This window comes from Pygocentrus nattereri, chromosome 9 (genome assembly GCF_015220715.1).
Source record: "Pygocentrus nattereri isolate fPygNat1 chromosome 9, fPygNat1.pri, whole genome shotgun sequence".
Taxonomy (NCBI): Eukaryota; Metazoa; Chordata; class Actinopteri; order Characiformes; family Serrasalmidae; genus Pygocentrus; species Pygocentrus nattereri.
The window spans coordinates 24675544-24696778 of record NC_051219.1 but is presented as its reverse complement, the minus strand read 5'-3'; the positions used below and the strand labels follow the sequence as shown (position 1 = coordinate 24696778).

Below are 21235 nucleotides of genomic sequence, written 5' to 3'. Positions count from 1 at the left end.
ATGCTTGCCTACAAAGCCAAAAATGGACCAGCCCCTACCTACTTGATGGCAATTGTGAAATCTCGAACTGTACCACGAGCCCTTCGAGCTTCGAGTACAGCTCGGCTTGACCCGCCATCCTTCAAGGCGTGTGGAAGACAAGCGTCGAGAACGTTCTCTGTACTGGCATCCCTGTCCGAACAGCAGAGTCTCTTGCTGTCTTCAAACATAGACTGAAGACTCATCTCTTTACACAGCACTTAAATGAGCACTGAATTATAAGCTGCACTTATATATATTTTATTGTTTTGCACTGTGTATTGTAGTGTATTGTATTTTATTGTAATTATATTGCATTGAATGGCACAGAGTTCTGCGTTCTCTTCCTTTTTCTCTCGGTGTCTGCAGTGATATTTTGTTTCTAGCAGTATCTGAGCTCAGGACTGTCTTTTTCTCTAAGCTATTGGTAACTAGCAAAGATACTTTCTCTAGATTGACAAAGCACTTCTTGTAAGTTGCTCTGGATAAGAGCGTCTGCTAAAAGCTGTAAATGCATATATAATATTTTATACTTTTATACTTTAATACAATTAAAATGTCCTTAAAGAAAACACAAAAACTAAAAAAATTGTTAAAAATATATACATAAATCGTTGTCTTTACTTGTGTACGGGCACATTACTTTCCACGAAATATTGCTTGTTTCACTTCATGGTGATTTTAATTATTGGGTAAATGCAATTATAATAAATATAATATTTATATAACTATAAAAACTAATCAATATTATATTAGTTGCTATTTTTTATTATTGTTTCTTCCTCACTGTTTTTATTTGTTCCAACTTATTTATTTGTTGATTTTACTCATTTACTTCTCTTTTCGTTTCTTTGCTGATTTTTCACACTGAAGGACTATAATCTGCACGGTGAATGTATTAAAGGTGCAAATAAAGTTCACTGCTACAAATAAATAAATAAATAAATAAATGAATGAATGGCACTGAAACAGACAGCCTTGCGATTGGTGGCGAGAATGCGCCGCAGCTGTGGGCACCTGAAGGGGGCGTGGCCTGGCCTCCCAGGTGGTCCCCTATAAATGATCTGGCGTCCACCACACGCTTCTGCAGAGCTTTTAACAGGCCTCGTATGGGTGAAAATGTGAGATTAGCTTGCGAGTTTAGGAAGTTTAGGGAATGTTAAAGCTCCGTTTGGGCGGGTTTTATCGTTGGTAAACTGCGTTCGAGTCACTGAAGTCAGAATGAGCTCCGGCACGCCGTACATCGGCAGTAAAATCAGCCTCATCTCAAAGGCGCAGATTCGCTATGAGGGAATATTGTACACTATCGACACAGACAACTCCACTGTGGCCTTAGCGAAAGGTAAGAGCGTCTGAGAGCTTTTCCCCTCTTTTCTCCACGAATACACGCTGCAGTCTTAAACGCGATGGTTCTGTTTAGAACCATCACATCTACTCTCTAACTTCTCTGGCACTTCAAGGGTTCTTCAGACTGGAGAATCTGCTGTGGCTGGTTCGGTAGCATCTTTTTGAAAAGGTTCTGTATAGCACCAAAGGGTTCTTCTTTTGTTACAGGTTTGACCTTATGATATAAGAACATTCTACAGCACACTTTCCACCAATCTGAAGAACCTTTTTAATGATGCAAAAAGTGAGCACTCAAAGAACTTCTTGCATGGTTAACAAGTGGGTGATGGTGTAAATTGAATATGCTGTACATGGTTCTATATAGAACCTTCTTGGGAAGGGTTCTGTATAGTGGCAGAAGTACTCTTATATTGTTATGTCAGACTTGTAACAATGGAACTGTTTTATTGCTACATAGAATGCTTTTCACAGAGGTTCTGTATAGAACCATAAAACTCCATGCTTTATTTGTGCAAAAGGGTTCTTTAGATGTCTGTGGTTCTCTGTAGAACCATCTTCTTTACTAATGAGCCCATGACTCATAACTTCTAAAGGGTAGACATGTTTCTAAACAGAACAATTCCATCTCTAAAGAACTGTGTGTGTGTGTGTGTGTGTGTGTGTGTGTGTGTATATATAGAGCTGTTTTAAAAGGTTCTTTGCATGGTGAAATGGTTCTTCAAACTGGTCTTGTATGTGGTTTTATATAGCACCAAATGTGTTCTATTATGATGTAAAGCTTTTAACAGTAACCCTTCTGGTGCTGTCTAGAACCATCTAAAGTCATTTCAGAAGCCTTTCAAGCTTTCAAATGGTTTTATAATATTGTCTTCACTAAAGAACCCTTGAAGAGCCATGAGTGTACACTCTTAGCAAAAATGGTTTTATATAGTAACAAGGGTTCTTTGGCTTGTAGCAATAGCAGAAGCCTTTTTGGTGCTATAGAAGTTCTGTACAGACCCATCTACAGCACGTTTCTGTCAATCTGAAGAGCTCTTCCACCATGCAAAGAATGAGCCTTTTAATCATTCATATGGTTCAAGTTCATGATTCTTTATAGATCTGTTGTCTTTACTAAAGTGCCCTTTAAGAACCATCCTATTTTAAGTGTAAAATTCAATTTACTAAGACTTTGGAGCCAATAACGAGGCCTCTCACTCTGCTTCCTCCTGGAGATCTACTAGCCTGCAGAGTTTAGTTCCAACCTGCATCTAAAACGCTGCCCCTCCTTACCTGACACCGATCCAGCCAACCAGGAGCTTCTGAACAAGTTGATTAGCTGGAGCAGGTGGAGCAGATTGTGGTTGCAACTAGACTGAAAAGTAGCTCTGGTCCTGGAGAGCCCTGCCTTAGTCTTTTTTTAAGCATGAAAACAGCTAGGTGGAAGTGCATGTGCTTGGTTTTGTGATCTCACAAAATGGGTACTTTTTCTGCAGCTTAGTTCTTGTCCAAAAGCAGACTTCAGACATCAAACATGGGCTGCATTCACACCAAACCAAACTGATGACCATAACTAAACATGTTTTGGTTTATTTCTGGCCAGTGAGGTCCTTTGGAACTGAGGGGCGACCTACTGACCGGCCTGTGCCACCGAGGGATGAAGTCTTTGACTACATAATCTTCAGAGGAAGTGACATTAAAGACATCACTGTATGTGAGCCTCCAAAGCTGCACCATGGTTTGCCTCAGGATCCTGCGATTGTTCAGGTTTGACCTATAATGTAGTGCGAATGACTGTCTGTGCTGTTAATCTCAATGCTTATAACCACCTTTCTCCCACCCAGTCTTCAGTGGGCAGCTCATCCATGTCGTACGGTCCTCCTGGAGGATACAGTCCCTACAGAACCGTGATGCCTTCTTATAGCCAGCTTGCTGCCAGCTCTCTGCTCAACCAGCAGTATGCGACTGCTCTAGGCCTGGGTGAGGAAACGGTTAAAGCGGGTCACTGGCCAGTTCTGTTTGGTTTTTGATGCACCAATAAGGATTAATCTTATAAGGGGAACTCCACCACTTGATAGTCAACATGTGCGCTTTTTTTATGGAATGTTGAAGATAGTCGTGTAGGTTCACTGGTGGTTTTGTATAGTAAATAAAATGTCTCTCGTCATGGTGACCCCTGGTTCCTGTGACCATCACTGTAGTGATCTGAACCATTTCACACCAAACCATGCTGACTGTTTAACAACTCGATGACTGAATTGTTCAAAGGTTTAAAAAAAACCAACTCTGAATTTCCGTTCAAGTTTAGACTAAATCGAGCTCTGTCCGTCGTGCTGCTCCAAACTAGTTTAGAAATTTGTTTAGAAAGTTGTAGCAAGTTGAGGCTTTAATTGGAGATTTAATGTATAAATTAAGTGGTGCAACATGACTTTTAAAATAACACCACCTTGATTAAAGCAAGTTTGATTTAATTCTTGTTGGTGCAGCCCACGCTTGGGCTGTGTTCCCTCAGCAGGGCATATCATATGTAGTTCTCGATGCATTTCCATATTACACATTAGATGACTAAATGTTGGGCTGGAGTCAGAAGCTGCATGAAATCCACAAATCTAGCTTGAATCAGATTGGATAATAGTGGGATTTGTCTAAGCAAAGCCTTTGTCTTTAGATGGAAAATGGTGGCTTGGCAAAGAGTTCAGTCTGTGTCCTGTGTAAAGGCCCAGTCACTCTAGCATTTACCAGCAATTTTTCTATGATTGCTATGATTTCTATGAGATGTTTAAGATTTGCATCCCAAGCTTCTAAGCTGACTAAATTGAAACTGTCCATTCAAATTTGGTGAACTTTTGACATGAAAGTCTGCATCTTCAGATATTTAAGACGGTGGGCAACTGTTGGTTTGATGGCGCCCTCTGGCTTTCTGCTCAGTATTTTCCATGTGGCTCACTTGTAGTGGAGTTTCACAAAATGCCACTTCATCAGTCTTTACTTTTTCATTTCTTTGACTCGAAGATGGTTCAAGAAGAGCCCTTTTGGTGAAATGTTTAAGATTAATTTTGTATATTTGTATTAAGTTTGTATATGCTTTGAGTAGTCGAATGCTTACAGCACCAGAAAGGGTTCTTTTGTCAGGATTTGAAGCTTATAACAGTAACAGAACTCTTTGGTGCCACTACATGGAACCATGTACAATAATCACTTTTGGTAGCTTTTAAATTATTTTTTACCCCCATGCAACATTGTACTCAGCTTTTAATGCTTTTAATGCTTTTCTTGAAGCATTAAAGTTTTCCCTCCGCAGGATTCTCCACTAACTTGAGCCTCCTTACTTCACGACCCGCTTCAACACTACCACAACCAACAATCAAATTGGGGACCAAGCAAAATGGAAAAACGAGAACAAACTGAATGGTCGTTCTTTAGCAGTTATCTTAAAATCACTGCATTCATTACCACTTCATGTAAACTTTCTGAGGCTACTTCTAGAGATGGATGCTTGGCTGTGTTACAGAAAACTCTTAAATCTGAGGTCCTATCTTATCTGCTGTCTTGTCATGGCAGCTTTAGTCAAGACTTGAGTTAGGACGGAAGCCATTACAGAACAGTTCTTAAGTCTATAATCTTAATTCCAGATGAGAAGTATTACAGAAAGCACAAACTGCTTAATTATGCTAAATGTTTCCTTAACCAAGACAAACTCCAGAGCGCCTTAACTTCCCCCAGACACGATCACCACCTCTTAACACGACGGCAATGTTGTTGAACTCGTCAGATAAAATTACTGCGAATGAGGCGACGGAGCTGAACATGTCTGTTTATTAGGAAGAATAACGTTAGCGTGCTCGGCCAGAGCTTTTGGGAGACCGATTTTCGGCGGCGACGCTCTGATAAACGGGACGAAACGCCGCGCTTTAGTTTTATTGAGCTTTAACATTAGTAACGGTAACTAGGTTAGCTAACGTTAGCTGTCTGGCTAACTAACTTGACGCTTCAGATATGCGCGTGTAATCGGTTGCTAGGTAACCTGCTATGACAGTCGTCAACTTCACTCTAGGAAGTTAAGGTTTCCTAACTTGAAGATGATCTTAAATTAATATTTGCTTCTGTAACACGGATTTGTGAAAAACTTGCCGGTCAGCTCTTAAGACAGTTTCCGTAACACGGCCCCTGGTTCCTGTCACCACCACTGTGAACAAGTCTGACTCGGTAGGTTTCTCTAGAACAGAGCGCTTGGCACCAAACCACCGACTTTTATATCCTAGCAAGTTACTTCTGAAAGAGATGGTTAGAAATTCCTCATTTAAGTAGGTGGCGCAGCTTGTTGGTAATGAATGTTAACTGGTCCTGTGTGCTACCTCTGAATCCAGGTGCGGGTCTGCATGGCCCTGTAAGAAGAGGCCCGATGGTTGAGCAGGCCGTCCAGACAGTTCCTGTGGAGAAAGCGGCCCCGAAGAAAAGTGTGCCTGCAGCGCAGCAGGGACGGGACGGTGGCAGACCACAGAGAGCCGGCAGGTGGAGCCCTCAGACACGGCGTAGTGGTGGATCTGGGAGTAAGATCATCTCTGCCTATACAGCTGATATGTGAAAGTTACACCTCTTACCTTACATGGACAGGTGTTGCTGTCTTTTCTTTAGTTTTGCACTTGAGCCACAAGAGATGTACTCTTAAAGATGGTTCTTTACTAAAGAGTGGCTTTTATAGTTCTGTAACTGTTCTGTATATTCATACAAAGGGTTTGTTCATTACTAAAGAACACTTGAAAACCCTACTTCACTAGGTTGATTTATCCCCTCTTTTTAAGACAGTGGTCATTTATAGCATTTTGTCAAATGTGCATGCCATTTTTAATGTCCTACTAGGAATGCATTGAAATGGGCAGATTTGCTCAAAATGCTGCAATCAGCCAGTTATTTTGGCTGCTCTGTGCTGCAGTTTAGAGGTGAATGTGAGGCAGGCAAGGCCTCTTACTTTCCACACAGCTTTCTTTGCATCATGCATTAAATAAGCAACTGAATTAAAATTGCCAATTTAAATGGCAGTTCAGTCCATTGAAGACTGAAGTTTGGGTGATAAAGAACTGAACTGTGCTAGTGTTCATTTAGTCTGCACTTTATTATTTAACAATAAAGGCTAAAGTTCCAAAAATCCACCAGTTTTGCTGTAAAATAAAGTTGATCAGTGCATCACTGAAAGTGGAAACCCATTTAATGCACTTTTAATGTCTTATAGCAGTTGGAGGCAAATGTGACGGCTGTCTATTATGGGTGTTAATTTCCGTTACTACTTTGCTATGCAAGCCTTGTGACTCCTGTGTAAAACAGACTTTGCCGTGTGGTATTGGTGCTGCTTGTGCTGTTCTTTTGTGTACCTTCTGGACTGTAAAGCATCTGTGACCAATTATGCCCTCTAGATGTTGCGACAGCTCAGCAGGGTGATGTACAAGGACAAAGGCAAGATAATGAAAAGAACAGGCCACCGCAGAGGAGGAGACAAGGTATTCCCCTTATTCATTATGTATTTGGATAAATTTATTTATAAATTTTTTTTTTTTATACAAGTGCCTTCCATTTCTGTGCAGCCAGTCGCAGGTCCAGGAATCGCAACCGTGGTCAAATCATTGTGGGCACAGCGAAGCCCACGACCCTCCAGTTTGAGTCGGACTTCGATTTTGAAACGGCCAACGCCCAGTTCAACAAGGACGACCTCGCAAAGGAGCTTCAAGACAACCTGAGTGTCAAGGGTTGGTAATGCAGATGTTTATGGGTCATATATAGTGGCTTTGATTGCACTGGATCTGCAGTAAGTTTAGTGATTCGAAGGGAAATTCCACTGTGTAAAATTATGCATAGTTGTCATGAAAGTTTGGTGTGAAATGATTCAGGTTTCTTTAGTGGTGGTGGGAACCATTATTTCATGTAATAACTTTGAGGGAGCTTTTAGAAGTGGACGTCTGCTTCCTGTCACCACCACTGTGAACAAGTCTGACTTCGTAAGCTTCACTGGAACAGACAATTGTGTGCACCCGTAAAGGTCCCGTTTTGACTCTTGGTTCCTCTTTTTTCCTTTTGCTAAGTTTTTGTTGCCATGGTCACTCATGGGGGCTTGGACCTGGGTTTTTTCCCTGTAAAGCTGCTTTGTGACCACACCTGGTATTTAAAGTGCTATGTGAATAACCTTTGACTGATGCAGCAAATAGTTACCCAGATGAAGCTTAGCTTAATTTGATGTCAAATTTGATAGTTTAATCCAAAATGTCTTTAGCTTTAGGAATGAAATGAACAGCCCACCCTCCAGATGATCAGGATGCAAGTCGGACATTAAACGGTCCTCATGAACACCCTTCACAATTTTACTCTCTACACTGATTTACTGCCACCGCCAATCTCACTGCAGGCTTGAAGTTCTATCAGGGTTTTTCCTTCACTTGACCATGTTTTGAGAACTGACTTTTGCTAAATTAATCTTGTCCTGGCCAATTATTGTCCATGCTAGTCAGATATACAGTATTATTGGCAGGTGGATGCTAATACTGGGTGGCACGGTGGGTAGCGCTGTCGCCTCTCATCGAGGAGGGCCTGGGTTCGGTTCCCTGGCCAGGTGACCGTGGTCCTCTGTGTGGAGTCTGCATGTTCTCCCCATGTCTGTGTGGGTTTCCTATGGGTTCTCAGGTTTCCTCCCATAGTCCAGACATGTGGTCAGGCCAATTGGATATGCTAAATTGCCCCTGGGTGTGAGTGACTGTCTGTCTGCCCTGCGATGGACTGGCTACCTGTCCAGGGTGTATCCTGCCTTCCGCCCGATGACTACTTTGATAGGCTCCAGCACCCCCTGCGTGACCCTGACGGAGAATTGGCTTGGAAAATGGATGGATGCTAATACTGTAGTACTTGTTAGAAATTTGACTCCTTAGCGATCTTAAATGTTTAGTGTGGCATATGTGGTTTTAAAGGGTTGGCTGTGGTGGCCAGTATACTTCCCTGAAATGTAGTTACTCATCCCGTTGAGGTTTGTCTCAATAGCCACATTTACATGCAGCCAGATCTGTTAATCCCACTAATAGCTCAATCGGAATAGAATACGTCCTTGTAAACACCTCAAACGGAATAGACTAATCCGATTGAGGAATACAATTATCCGATTGAACGAGGTGGGTAAACCTCTAATCCGTTAAATAGAAGAACATATCCATGTAAACGACTGAATCAGATTCCACTCCAATCGGGAGGTGTAAGAACGTTCTGCGCATACGCGGCGCGGCACAGCGAAAGGTTTATACCGTTCAACGTGGCGGAGCAGAATCTGGTCTGCAGAGGAGACGAGGTTTATACTCTGAGCTTTAAAAGACAGCGGTGGGTCGGACGTCCAGCTTGTGTCTCAGAGCACATCTTCCTTTATGTGCGTGTGACTGACATCAGTTTAAAGCCATTAAAAAAAACACAAGCACACCGAAGGGACCTCACGTGATGTTCGCTGTCATGGTAACGTCATTCTGCATCGGATTACTTGTAGTGGGCATGTAAACGAAGATTTATCAGATCATTGAGCAGAGTGAGCATAAACACCTCAGTCGGAGTCTGTAATACGATTGTATTCAATCGGGTTGGCAAAAATCTTTGCATGTAAACACAGCCAATGTGGGACAGATGTTTGCATCTTAAGAGTTTTCAGGCACAGTATCTGGGTGATAACTGACTGTGCACAAGCACAGAACCCAAATCAATGTGACTTTCTGACCACAATCAAAAGCCAAGTATTTATTTTTGTTGGCACATTAATTTTTCATGTTGTACTTGAATGAATAAAACTATTGGTGTGCCTTGAGGTTTTCAGCTAGGTATTTTGGCTTGTATAAAATACAAATTGTACCCTATCATGCACACATGGCCTACACTATACTTTGCCAAACAGTCCTGCTCTTACCCCTTCATTGTGCTACAGATTCTAAAGAGGAGAAGGTGGACTCTGGAGTGGAGACCCAGAGCAGCGAGGGAGCAGTGGAGGAGGTGTTTGGGCCGAAGTGTTTCTACAATAAGGCAAAGAGCTTCTTTGACAATATCTCCTCGGAGCTCCAGGCAAGGTATGAGAAGGTTCTAGCTGCTGAGCCACAGTACTGAACACAAGACCAGCTCTGCTGTTACTATGTGATTTGAGGGCTTCAGCATTAATCTGAAGTTTCACCAAAAACTATTAAAGTTCTATGTGGAAGTTGGTTTTAAATAAAACTTCCTTTACTTAGGAACCCCTGAAGAACCTTTGTCCATCCTTCTTAGGAGTGTATGGATTCAAAACTGATCTACCAACAAGCTAATACGCATTTCACAACCAGAGTTAAGCGGTCACAAACACATGCGATAGGTTGAATTCCTTCCTGTGCAAAGTGCCCAAGAACACACTACATTAAAATTCACTTGTAAGAGCAGGGAAGTACAACCATCTCTGAAATGACCCACTACAGGCATACTTGTAAGGAGGATACTACTGGATGGTGTTGGTCTCAGTTCACTATTAGTCTCCAGAAAGAGTGCTTGCAACTGGTCAGTGTCCTGCAACTGCACACAAGGCAGTCAATGACTGCTTCACACCACAATGATAGTTTGGCCAAATGTATTTTCCCTGCCCCATATGTAGGTCATGGACCTAGTTGGTGTCTGGTTTGCTGTTTGTTTGCTGTGATGCTAATGTAGCTAACAAGTATTGAAGGCTTGTACACTAACATGTAACATACAATTTACATGTATAAATCACTTGCTTGCCTCTAACTATGGAAGTATTCAGTAGTCTTTAATGGGCTTGTGGTCTCTCACACTACATGACTTGCTTATCTACAAGGTTTGTACAGTCATGAAAATCATGGAAAATAAGTGCTGCAGAAGTTAGGGACTTTCCTGAACTTCTCCCTCATGCTGTCAGTCATGTTACATTGAACTGCTAAAGATTCTAAATCGCAAAGCCACTTTTCAAATTGATAGATGCTTACACATGAGCATATGGAATGGTCAAAACATGAGCTCTGAAATTATGAAACACTTGCTCAATACATTTGATCTGTTCCCTGTAGTCAATATTAAACCTGGTACAAATGGCCTGCAGGGGGCAGATTTCAATTTACTCACAGTAAACTAAATTTAGTTAAAATGGTTCTTGTTTACTTTGTCACAGTATTATCCTGTCAGGTGTGTTTAGTTTCCTTATTTTTATGGAATTTAAGCAAGTTGAATGTAAATGGTCAGGGACTGCATACTATGAGGAAAGTGCACAAAATTAAAGGGTCCTGATCAAATATACCACTAATCAGTAAAATGGTGTACTGATACACTGCCCAGCACTATGCCAAGTGTTTGGTGTAGCATCAAGCTAATTTTGCCATTAATTAAGCCATTTTGATGCCTGAACAGAGCCTGTCCATTGTTAACAGTATGTTGTATAGATTAAAAATACAGCAGAAATATGAAGTCAGAGGCTTTTTTTTTTTTTTTTTTTTTTTTTTTTTTTTTTTTTTTTTTTTTTTTTTTTTTGATGACTTGGGTTTTCTCCAGACGTACAACCTGGGCAGAAGAGCGCAAGCTGAATGTGGAGACTTTTGGAGTTCCAGGCCGGTTCTTGAGGGGCCGTGGTTTCCGTGGTGGCTTCCGCGGACGACGGGGCAGAGGGATGAACCAGCGTTTTCCTGCTTCGCAGGCTGTGGGAAGTGGCAGGCTGTGAGCAAGTGAGTATTTTAAAGCACAATTCATATTGAAGCATTAAAGAACTTCAAAGAGAATTCTGCAAGGGTGATTAAGGATTAGTAAGTCTACTTCATGTAACATTAACACACCTTGGTGTAAGTAATGTATCAAGAGTACATTTAATTTGGTGTATTTAGATGCTGCATTACTGCTCCCTGAGATGAGTTGTCATCTACATAGGACCTGTCAATAGTCTGTCAAATTAATTGGATAAAACTAGGAATAATTGGGACCCCACTCCCCAGCTGACCTATGCAAATTTTTTATTCAACTGATGTATTTACCAAACAGCCTTTTGATTAAAGATGTGCCTGTGGGTCCTTTCAGGGCTTAATTGTATATAAACAGATGCCCAATTTATGTGCAGACTGATTCACTACCTAGTCAAATCTGATCAAATTGGAGTCATTTAAATGTCAGTGAACAGAACTGCATTTACATTAAAGATCTGAAAGTGTTTTTGGATGGTGGATTTTCTGACCAGTTGATGCACTGATGGGTCAAAGACTTCAAGTATTTTACTTTCTCTTTCAGATGTGAATCTCCAGTTTTCCACCATGTGGTGTTTTGTTTGTGTGTTTTTTGTTTTGTTTTTTTTTGTTTTTTTTTGGGGAATAACTTTTTCCTCTTTCCCAATTTACTTTTCTAATGATCTTTGAGTTCTGCTACCATTCAACTATAGTATTTAAAGAAAATGCTTGAATCTGTTTTTTTTTTTTTTTTTTTTTTTTTTTCAGGAGCAACACTAAAGTGTGTTCTATTAAGATTTTGCCCCCCCCCCGTTTCTCTCCAGATTATTGCTGTATCTAGTGTGTTACTGCTGCTATGTCACTGGTTAATGTGAACATGTTTAATATGAATGGATTGCACAGAGATTGAAATGCACTAACTTGATGTTTAATTGACACTTTATTTATGCCTTCTGATGTAAATATTGCTGGATTTGCTGAATGTAAATAGACTGACTAATGTCAGCCTTTTGGCATGTGTTCCCCAAAACAATGGTTTAAAACAAATGCTTTTTTGTTTTTCCATGATGGTTTTCCTTTTGTTTAAGAATTAACTGGGGACTTTGTACAAAAGAACCATTGTTAATAAAATGGAAAACGGCTGATAAAGTTGAGTGCATTTCTTGTGTTAATCCTTGCATGCCTGAAGCTGGTCCCTTTACTGCTGTTCTGGAAGATTCTTCTGGTTTGTTTAGGATGTGGTGGTGGATGTTGCTGCTTTCTTTTTCTTGTCTGCTTCCTCCTTTTCTCTCTCGATGATTGAGACGATATCTTCTACTTCAGCTGGCTCCAAAATCTATCAGCATACACAAGGTTAATCTTCGCTTTGGGAGGAGAATTCATTAGTCATTCATTAATCACTACCATTTTTATTATGGGAATAGGCATGTCTAGTTCACCTTGCCACCACTGTGAATAACTAGTTTCTGTAAGATGCTGCATTTGTGGCCTTTTAAAGATGTGTAAACCCCCTGAAAAGACTATGGTTTGTTCAATTTATTTTGATAACAGATGAGTTTGACAAGGGAGTAGAGGACTTCCTTATGCAACCAAAGTCAAACAAACCTTCATGGTTTCACCACGCTTCATTGTGGCAAGTTCAATATTTTTCCCTCCAGTCTGCACCACCTGTAAAAAAAATAATGAAAGCATCACTGAGGTGAGCTCACATCTTTAGGTGATAACCACCTGACTGCAGTGCAATACAGGAACTGTGTGTGTGTGTGTGTGTGTATGTATGTATATACACTGCTCAAAAAAGTAAAGGAAACAATAACTCTAAATCAAACTTTTGTGAAATCAAACTGTCCACTTAGGAAGCAACAATGATTGACAATCAATTTCACAGCTGTTGTGTAAATGGAACAGGTGGAAATTATTGGCAATTAGCAAAACACACTCAATAAAGGAGTGGTTCTGCAGGTGGGGACCACAGACCACTTCTCAGTACCTTTCTGGCTGTTTTGGTCACTTTTGAATGTTGGTGGTGCTTTCACACTCATGGTAGCATGAGACGGACTCTACAACCCACACAAATGGCTCAGGTAGTGCAGCTCATCCAGGATGGCACATCAATGCGAGCTGGGGCAAGAAGGTTTGCTGTGTCTGTCAGCGGCTGGAGGTGCTACCAGGAGACGTGGAGGAGGCCGTAGGAGGGCAACAACCCAGCAGCAGGACCGCTACCTCTACCTTTGTGCAAGGAGGAACAGGAGGAGCACTGCCAGAGCCCTGCAAAATGACCTCCAGCAGGCCACAAATGTGCATGTGTCTGCACAAATGGTTAGAAACCGACTCCATGAGGATGGTTTGAGGGCCCGACGTCCACAGATGGGGGTTGTGCTCACAGCCCAACACCGTGCAGGATGCTTGGAATTTGCCAGAGAACACCAGGAATGTCGATCTGCTGCCTGCAACATCCCTCTGCATGACTGGTTTGGCAGTGGGTCAGTAATGGTGTGGACTGGCATTTCTTTGGAGGGCCGCACAGCCCTTCATGTGCTTGCCAGAGGTAGCCTGACTGCCATTATGCTGGTGCGGATGGCCCTGGGTTCCTCCTAATGCAGGACAATGCTAGACCTCATGTGGCTGGAGTGTGTCAGCAGTTCCTGCAAGATGAAGGCATTGAAGCTATGGACTGGCCCGCCCGTTCCCCAGACCTGAATCAGATTGAGCACATCTGGGACATCATGTCTTGCTCCATCCACCAACGCCACATTGCACCACAGACTGTCCAGGATTTGGCGGATGCTTTAGTACAGGTCTGGGAGGAGATGCCTCAGGAGACCATCTGCCACCTCATCAGGAGCATGCACAGGCGTTGTAGGGAGGTCATACAGGCACGTGGAGGCCACACACAATACTGAGCCTCATTTTGACTTGTTTTAAGGACATTACATCAAAGGTGGATCAGCCTGTAGTGTGTTTTTCCACTTTAATTTTGTGTGTGACTCCAAATCCAGGCCTCCATTGGTTAATAAATTTGATTTCCATTGATGATTTTTTTCTGTGATTTTGTTGTCAGCACATTAAACTTTGTACAGACCAAAGTATTCAATGAGAATATTTAATTCATTCAGATCTAGGATGTGTTATTTGAGTGTTCCCTTTATTTTTTTGAGCAGTGTATATTTATACACCATGTTGCGATGAATGAGGGCATCTGTTAAATGCTGTTTAGAAACATTTACCCCATCAATAACCATGCATCAATTAGTCAAGTACATTTTAAAGAAGTCTTTTTATACATTTGATGGCTCAAGCATGGCTATCAAGAATAAATGCAATTTGGTTAAAGTGCACACATTATTGTAAAATTAAGTTGAACAGGATGTAATTGTGTCAAGGGCAGTGGTGTTAATTGCCACAGTACAGTAACAGCATGAACTGTAAACAGGCAAAAAGAGAGCACTGTGGGTAATGTATTGCTAATTGGTAGTTTGTATGTGTACCAGAGTGCCTTAATATTTCCTCTATTATGCCAAAAACTACTGTTGTAGCAAAGATTTTGGAGTGCTACTCTACTGAGCGCTGATTAGTCTGCATTACTGCTACTGAGTGCTGGTTGGTATGCTTTACATGGACAGCTTGTAAACTATGGCACAAAAGCTCCATAAGAACCCATTCATTTTGGAGATGCTCAGGAGTGCCCTCAAGTGTGACATACCGTGTAGACATTATCAAAAGTTCTCTCTACACATTCTCCATTTGTACCTCTAGAAGTGCTCGGACAGCCAATTTTATGACCAGTTCATCAGATTCCATCTCCTCTTCTTTATAATGCTTCTCCAGGAATTCACGGACTGTTTTCGCTGATCTCCCGATGGCATTAGCCTGCATACAACATAGTTTAGCAGATTAATAATTCAAAGAAACTTCTTTTGAAAGACTTAATGTAGTTAATATTCTTACGGTTGCCTTTTAAAAGTATAATGAATAATTTGGAGAATCACAGACACACAATTTGTGTTTTACCCTGTCAGCTAAAGCATGTTTGGACAAAACAGGTACATGCACAAAATTCAGGCTTCAGGATGCTGCTACTGTTATTAGCTTTATGGTAATGTACTCTAGTCCATGTTTATAGATAAGTGTATTATACAGTTTCAGAAACCACATAATCAAGTCTGTTAGAGATACTGAACATATCCATATGGTCTGAGGCAAATGTCTGATGATTTAGTCATGAAGGTAGCACCATGCTATTTGATGAACTATAAGCTTTTGTTCTTGTTAGCTACATTAGCCTCATAGCTCAAGTGCTAATACTAAAGAAGTAAACTTGAGACACCAAAAGTCTCTGTTGATCAACTTCTTTTGGACTAAGGTGGGGAACTTTAATTAAAAAAAAAAGGTGTTTAAGAGCAGCTACGATAGAGGTTTTTGATAAATAAAAGTAACTCCCCTACCTTCCAGGCATGGTATGTTCCAGAAGGGTCAGTTTGGTAGAGGTTGGGCGTACCATCAAAGTCAAATCCCACAATCAGGGTGGAAATCCCAAAAGGCCTTCGTCCATTACTCTGTGTATAACGCTACACAAAATATACAGGACTTAGACTTATCTCAGTAACGAGGACAGACAGTTAATCTTACCCAGTTTATATGAGACTGATTTCATTATACATAGATTCCTGCAAAAATACCTGGTTAAGATTTAAATGGAGTTATTCTGAGTGGTTTGGTGTGAAATGCTCCATTCTAGAAAAACTTATGAAGTCATAATTGTTCACAGTGGTGGTGATAGGAACCAGGCGTCCACCTCTAAAAGCTCCTCACAGAAAATTACTACATGAAATGGTTATGAATTCACTGCCTGATGTCTGAGACTCTGTTTTATGATAGTTTTGAGATGTTGACCTTAAAATCCATTCATGGTGGAGGGATGCATAATATGCAGGGCACTGTGAGGCAAAACAGACCATTCAAAAAAACGCAGTTTTCCATCAAAATGTTCAGAAAAGTAAAGAGATAATTTAACTCTAGAGCTGAAGTAATCCAGTTTTAAAAGGCTTATTATCGCCTGTGAAATTAACTTTACTCATATGAACAAATTGTTTTGGTGCTTCAAATGGGTTTATAATGTCTTAGGACTACAAATGTTGTGGAATGTATGAATAAAATAGTAGATAAATGTTATCTTCATCACTACTTTCCAAAACATCTGCAGCAACTTCAGCAGCTGTAAATTCTCTGCACGCCATTTCACATGTGTTTCCTATTTGGACTGAATGAAGAATGAAGGGTTTCCAGCGTGAAGGTCAGTCCTTAGTGATTTCTTGAGTGTCCATTGGTCAGTTTCACACAAAATATTGACAGACACACAAATCTACCAGTTCCACACGGTGAGAGGCAGACGATCTCAGCCCCTCTTTATAGCCTCTTAACTCTAGATGTGAGTCACTGATGATCTCGTGATGAGATGGAATAGAAAGGGTAACTCCACAGATTCAGCATATTCATATTCATATTCAGCAAGATACTAATACCGGTTGCTGCTTGTATCAAATTTAAAACTCTTACGATTGCCTACAAGGTGTTAACAGAGCAGGCTCCTTCCTACCTGCACTCGCTCCTAAAGGCTTACAGCACCGCCCGGCCGCTGCGATCCTCCAATGAACGTCGCTTAGTTTTGCCAAACATTCACACAAAGCAATCGAGACTGTTCTCATACTTGATTCCCCAATGGTGGAACAAGCTACCTTCCACTGTCAGAGCAGGGGCGTCCTCGCTATTTTTAAGAAACTCCTGAAGACAGAGCTCTTCAGGGAACACTTACTCTAATCGCCTCTTGCAATCTAAACACTACCAACCTCATCTCCTACTTGCCCTCCTTCCCTTCTCTACCCCGCTATTACCCCTTGGCCTCCTTTAAGGCCTGACTATGTTTGTTCTATGTACCTCATTATTTGTAAGTCGCTTTTGATAAAAGCGTCTGCTAAATGTAATGTAATGTAATGTAAAAAGAGACACCTAATTTGATGTACCAACGCGTTCGGCAACCACAGTGGGATAAAATGCAACTCAAAGTACTTCACTATGAAAGAACACAGACAAAACAAGCAGAAAAGATATACAAGCACAAGAAGGGAAATAAAACTTATTACTAAATTTAAAAATGATGTACGAATCACTTTAACTTTCAACCGAATTTTTAAAAAATTGAATATTCAATCTGCCATACAATTACCATGGTATGTACCTGCCTTAATGATGATGTTACCTGTTTCATGCTTGCTATATAGCGTGTGATGTATTCAATTGTTACAGGATCCTCCACTGTCAGCCTGTGGCTCTGACACTCCACCCTCGCTCTGTTTATAAGTATCCTTGCATCTGCGGTCAAACCTGTTCATCAGAAAAACAACTCTTTATACCAGCATCTTCTAAACATACAGTCGACCTATGACGAAGGTGTTCCTAATAAAGTGGCCTGTGAGTGGAAGTGCAAGGTAGGTGTTTCTAATAAAGTGGCCAGTGATGGTATATGGCAGTAACATGTGGACAGAACAATATAAGCTATATGAAGTGTCCCTGAAGGTCAGTTATAGAGGCCTGATCTATTCTACTGTATGCCATTATCTGTAAGAGGAGGTTCAAAATAGACTGCCTACCTGCAAATGCCATGAAAACATTATCATCCAGAGAGCAGATCTTCCTCACAGTCCTGTCATCTTGAAGCATGGCTGCAGATTTCTTCTCAACCCCGAGGACAACAATGTTTTTGCCTCTGACTCCAACCTGTAGGTCAGTCAGAGAACCAATCAGCTTCTAAGCATTTACTAAGCATAAAACTCTGAACTCATGACTCCACTGGATTACCCATCGGCAAAGAAAATATATTTCCATATATTTCTGTAAATACACCTTATAGCCAAAAGTATGTGGACAAATGACCATCATACCTATATGAGCTTGATGAACATCCCATTCCAAAACCACATGCATTAATGTGGAGTTGAAGCTGTAACAGCTTCCACTCTTCTGGGAGGTTTTCCACAAGTTTTTGGAGTGTGTCTGTGGGAATTTGCGTCCATTCAGTTAAAAGAGCATTTGTGAGGTCAGGCACTGATGTTAGACGAGAGGGACTGGGTCACAATCTCCATTGTAGATCATCCCAAAGGTGTTCAGTGGGGTTGTGGCCAGGGCTCTGTGCAGGCCACTGGATTTCCTCCACACCAAACTTATCAATCCATGTCTTTATGGGGTTCACTTTGTGCAGAGGGGCTCATTCATCCTGGAACCGGAAAGGCTCTTCCTCAAACTGACACAAAGCTGAATGTATTTCATTGTCTAAAATGTCTTTGTGCGTGGTAACATTAAGATCACCCTTTGCTGGAACTAAGGGACACAAACCCTGAAAAATAGCTCCAGCTCATTATCCCTTCTCCACCAAACTTTACTGTACTATGGATTCCTGTAGGTAGTGTTCTTCTGGTATTTACCAAACCCAGATTAATCCATCAGACAGCCAAGTAGTGAAGCGTGATTCATCACTGCAGCGAAGATGTTTCCACTGTTCCAGAGTCCAGTGGCAGCAGGCTTCACACCACTCCAGCTGGCACTGCACCTAGGCTTGTGTGCAGCTACTCAACCATGGAAACTCATTTCATGAAGCTCCCAAATGCAGTTTGCTAACGTTGCTTCCAGAGACAGTTTAAAACTCTGTACTGAGTGATGCAAAAGAGGATTTTTACATCCTACGTGTAAGTGCTTCAGCACTTGGTAGCCCTGCTCTGTGAGTTTGCGTGGTCTAGCTCTTCATGGCTAAGTAGTTGTTGCTCCTAGTTGCTTCCACTCCACAATCATAGCATTTACAGTTGACTGGGGCAGCTCTAGCTGGGCAAAAAGTTTACTTGTAGTAAAGGTGGCATCCCATGATAGTGTCATGTTTAAAGTCACTGAGCTCTTCAGTATAACCAATTCTATTGCCAGTGTTTGTCTATGGAGACTGCATGGCTATGTGCTTGATTTTACACACCTGTTAGCAATGGGTGTAGCTGAAACACCTGAACTCAATAAATAGGAGGGGTGTCCATATACTTTTGACCATACAGTGTATGTGCACGTATTGGCACACATTTAAATATTGAAAACATGGCACAGTTAAATGTAATAAGCACATATATTTTAAAACACCACATATATTTTTCATATGAGCAGATATCATATTGGACGATTCTTGAAGAGATGATTCAGTGTGTCAAACTGCAATGATTCGATTTGGTTATTTTGGTACAATTCGGAATAAAAATAAGTTAAAAGCAGGAAAAGCAGTTCACCACACAAACAAAACCTGACTGTTATGGTGGATGCAATCAATCATCAATAAGAATCGATTCAGCTGCAGTTCAGCTGAATCTCCACCTTCAGACTGATTCATTTTTTCACATCCTTACTGAACACTGGAGCTGTAATATCACTGCGTGTTTTGGGGGAAAACGGCTTTGTTGGCTCTTTGCTACTCACTGCAGTGGAGCCTTTCTTCACAGCCTCCTGCGCATATTCCACCTGGAACAGGTGTCCGTCCGGAGAGAAGACGGTGATGGCTCTGTCGTAGCTCATTCTCCGCTCTGCTGCTGTCCTCTGGTTCCTCTGATTTGTTGACTTTAGGATGTATTTTGTTTATTTGCTGTTGCTGTTTAAGTGCTGAGGACCGTTTACTGTCCACTGCAAGAAGCAAAAGTGAAACTGATTTGACTGAATGAAACAGCAAATTTTTCAGCGCCCCCCTCCGGCACCTAGACGCAACTGCAGGCAAACCCCACCTCTTGCGCTGTGATTGGATGAAACACTCGTCAAAACGAGGGTCAACTGCTTATGCTTACAAGATGTCTGTACACTGGTAACTTATATAAACTCACAAAAAATAGTGACAAATACCTGTTTCTTATTTAAAAGTGAGGATAAATTAATAGCATATATAAATTATGTGACATTATATTAATAGATTAATATTACTTCTTTCAGTTTAATGTCCAAATAAACGTTTTGGCTAGTTGGCTAGTCCCTATTTATTTTCTCTTTTCCTAACAAGGGAATAGGGAACAAGTGAACATTGGATCTCTAAAGTGAGCGTCGTTGACCAAACGTAGTTTATCTACGGTGTAAATAGTATAACACACTTAAAAATATGGCCCTTCAGGGGTTCATCAGTAAAAGAAACGGTTCTGTTTAGAACCATGAGTTCTATATAGAACCATTTCATGCTTAAATGGTTATTTAAATGGTAAAATCGTTATTCAGACTGATAGGGAAATATGTTGGTTACGGTTCTATGTAGAACCTTTTTTAAAAGGCTATCGTTATATTACAAGCTTTTCAAAAAGGTTCTATATAGAACCATCTACAGCACTTTCTTCATCAGACTGAAGAACTATTTTATGACAGAAAGAACCCTTAATCATGAGTTCTTTGAATGTTCATGATTCTGTATGGAACCATGTTATGGACCAAAGAACCTTTAAAGAGTCATATTCTAAGAGCGTAGGGAACACAATAGACGTTTCTGAAGTAAAATAGGCAGAATTATTGCTCCAATTTAGGGAATACATGAGAATTATTCATCCTAAGTAGGAAATAAATAACATTATTTCTCTAAAAGTAGAGAATATGTGACAAGTATTTGTCCAAATTAGTCAATAAGTGTCGTTATTTCTCCAAAAGTAGGGAATATATGAGAACTATCACCCTAAGTAGTGAATAAGTGTCGTTACTTCTCCAGAAGAAGGGCATATACGAGAATTATTCGCCCTAAGTAGTGATTAAGTGTCGTTATTTCTCCAAAAGTAGGTAATATATGAGAACTATTCGCCCTAAGTAATGAATAAGTGTCATTACTTCTCCAGAAGACGGACATATACGAGAATTATTCGCCCTAAGTAGTGATTAAGTGTCGGCATTTTTCCAAAAGTAGGGAAAACGTGACTGATATTTGGGACGCAGCCCGGCTGGCTTGCCTTTGGCGCATGCGCAGAGTGCAGTGAATACGCGTTGAGTGGACTGTACCAAAAGCAGGTGTTTGTTTTATTTACCCCGGGGGCAAATTCAGCACCCACTCACCTGGCACAAACACCACCTGTTCCTAAAGTCATGTATCGATCTCTTTTACTGTCTCCCGCGCTTTTTGAACATGTAGTGTTTCTTGTCGTTGTGTATTTATT

General features: G+C 41.0%; 2 protein-coding genes across 3 annotated transcripts; one reads left to right on the top strand and one right to left on the bottom strand.

Annotated features, from left to right (window-relative positions):
• Positions 1 to 1120: 1120 nt before the first annotated feature.
• On the top strand, positions 1121 to 11741 carry lsm14b (LSM family member 14B). 2 transcript variants are annotated; one of them, XM_017722577.1, is made up of 9 exons: positions 1121 to 1360; positions 2948 to 3111; positions 3189 to 3324; positions 5712 to 5894; positions 6756 to 6839; positions 6924 to 7085; positions 9284 to 9422; positions 10882 to 11051; positions 11605 to 11741. In XM_017722577.1, exons 1-8 carry the CDS (start codon positions 1240 to 1242, stop codon positions 11045 to 11047), a joined length of 1155 nt encoding a protein of 384 aa, XP_017578066.1. In that variant the 5' UTR covers positions 1121 to 1239; the 3' UTR covers positions 11048 to 11051; positions 11605 to 11741. The 2 variants fall into 2 exon arrangements, with proteins under 2 accessions (XP_017578066.1, XP_017578067.1); XM_017722578.2 differs by lacking the exons at positions 10882 to 11051; positions 11605 to 11741 and adding an exon at positions 9582 to 10112.
• Positions 11742 to 11960: 219 nt separating this feature from the next.
• Positions 11961 to 19771, bottom strand: LOC108442505 (proteasome 20S subunit alpha 7). Its single transcript, XM_017722579.2, has 7 exons — positions 19542 to 19771; positions 17687 to 17813; positions 17296 to 17420; positions 15485 to 15607; positions 14790 to 14909; positions 12645 to 12707; positions 11961 to 12375 (listed from the first exon to the last, which is right to left on the bottom strand). The coding sequence occupies exons 1-7, from the start codon at positions 19635 to 19637 to the stop codon at positions 12271 to 12273; spliced, it is 759 nt and encodes a 252-aa protein (XP_017578068.1). The 5' UTR covers positions 19638 to 19771; the 3' UTR covers positions 11961 to 12270.
• Between the last annotated feature and the right edge of the window lie 1464 nt (positions 19772 to 21235).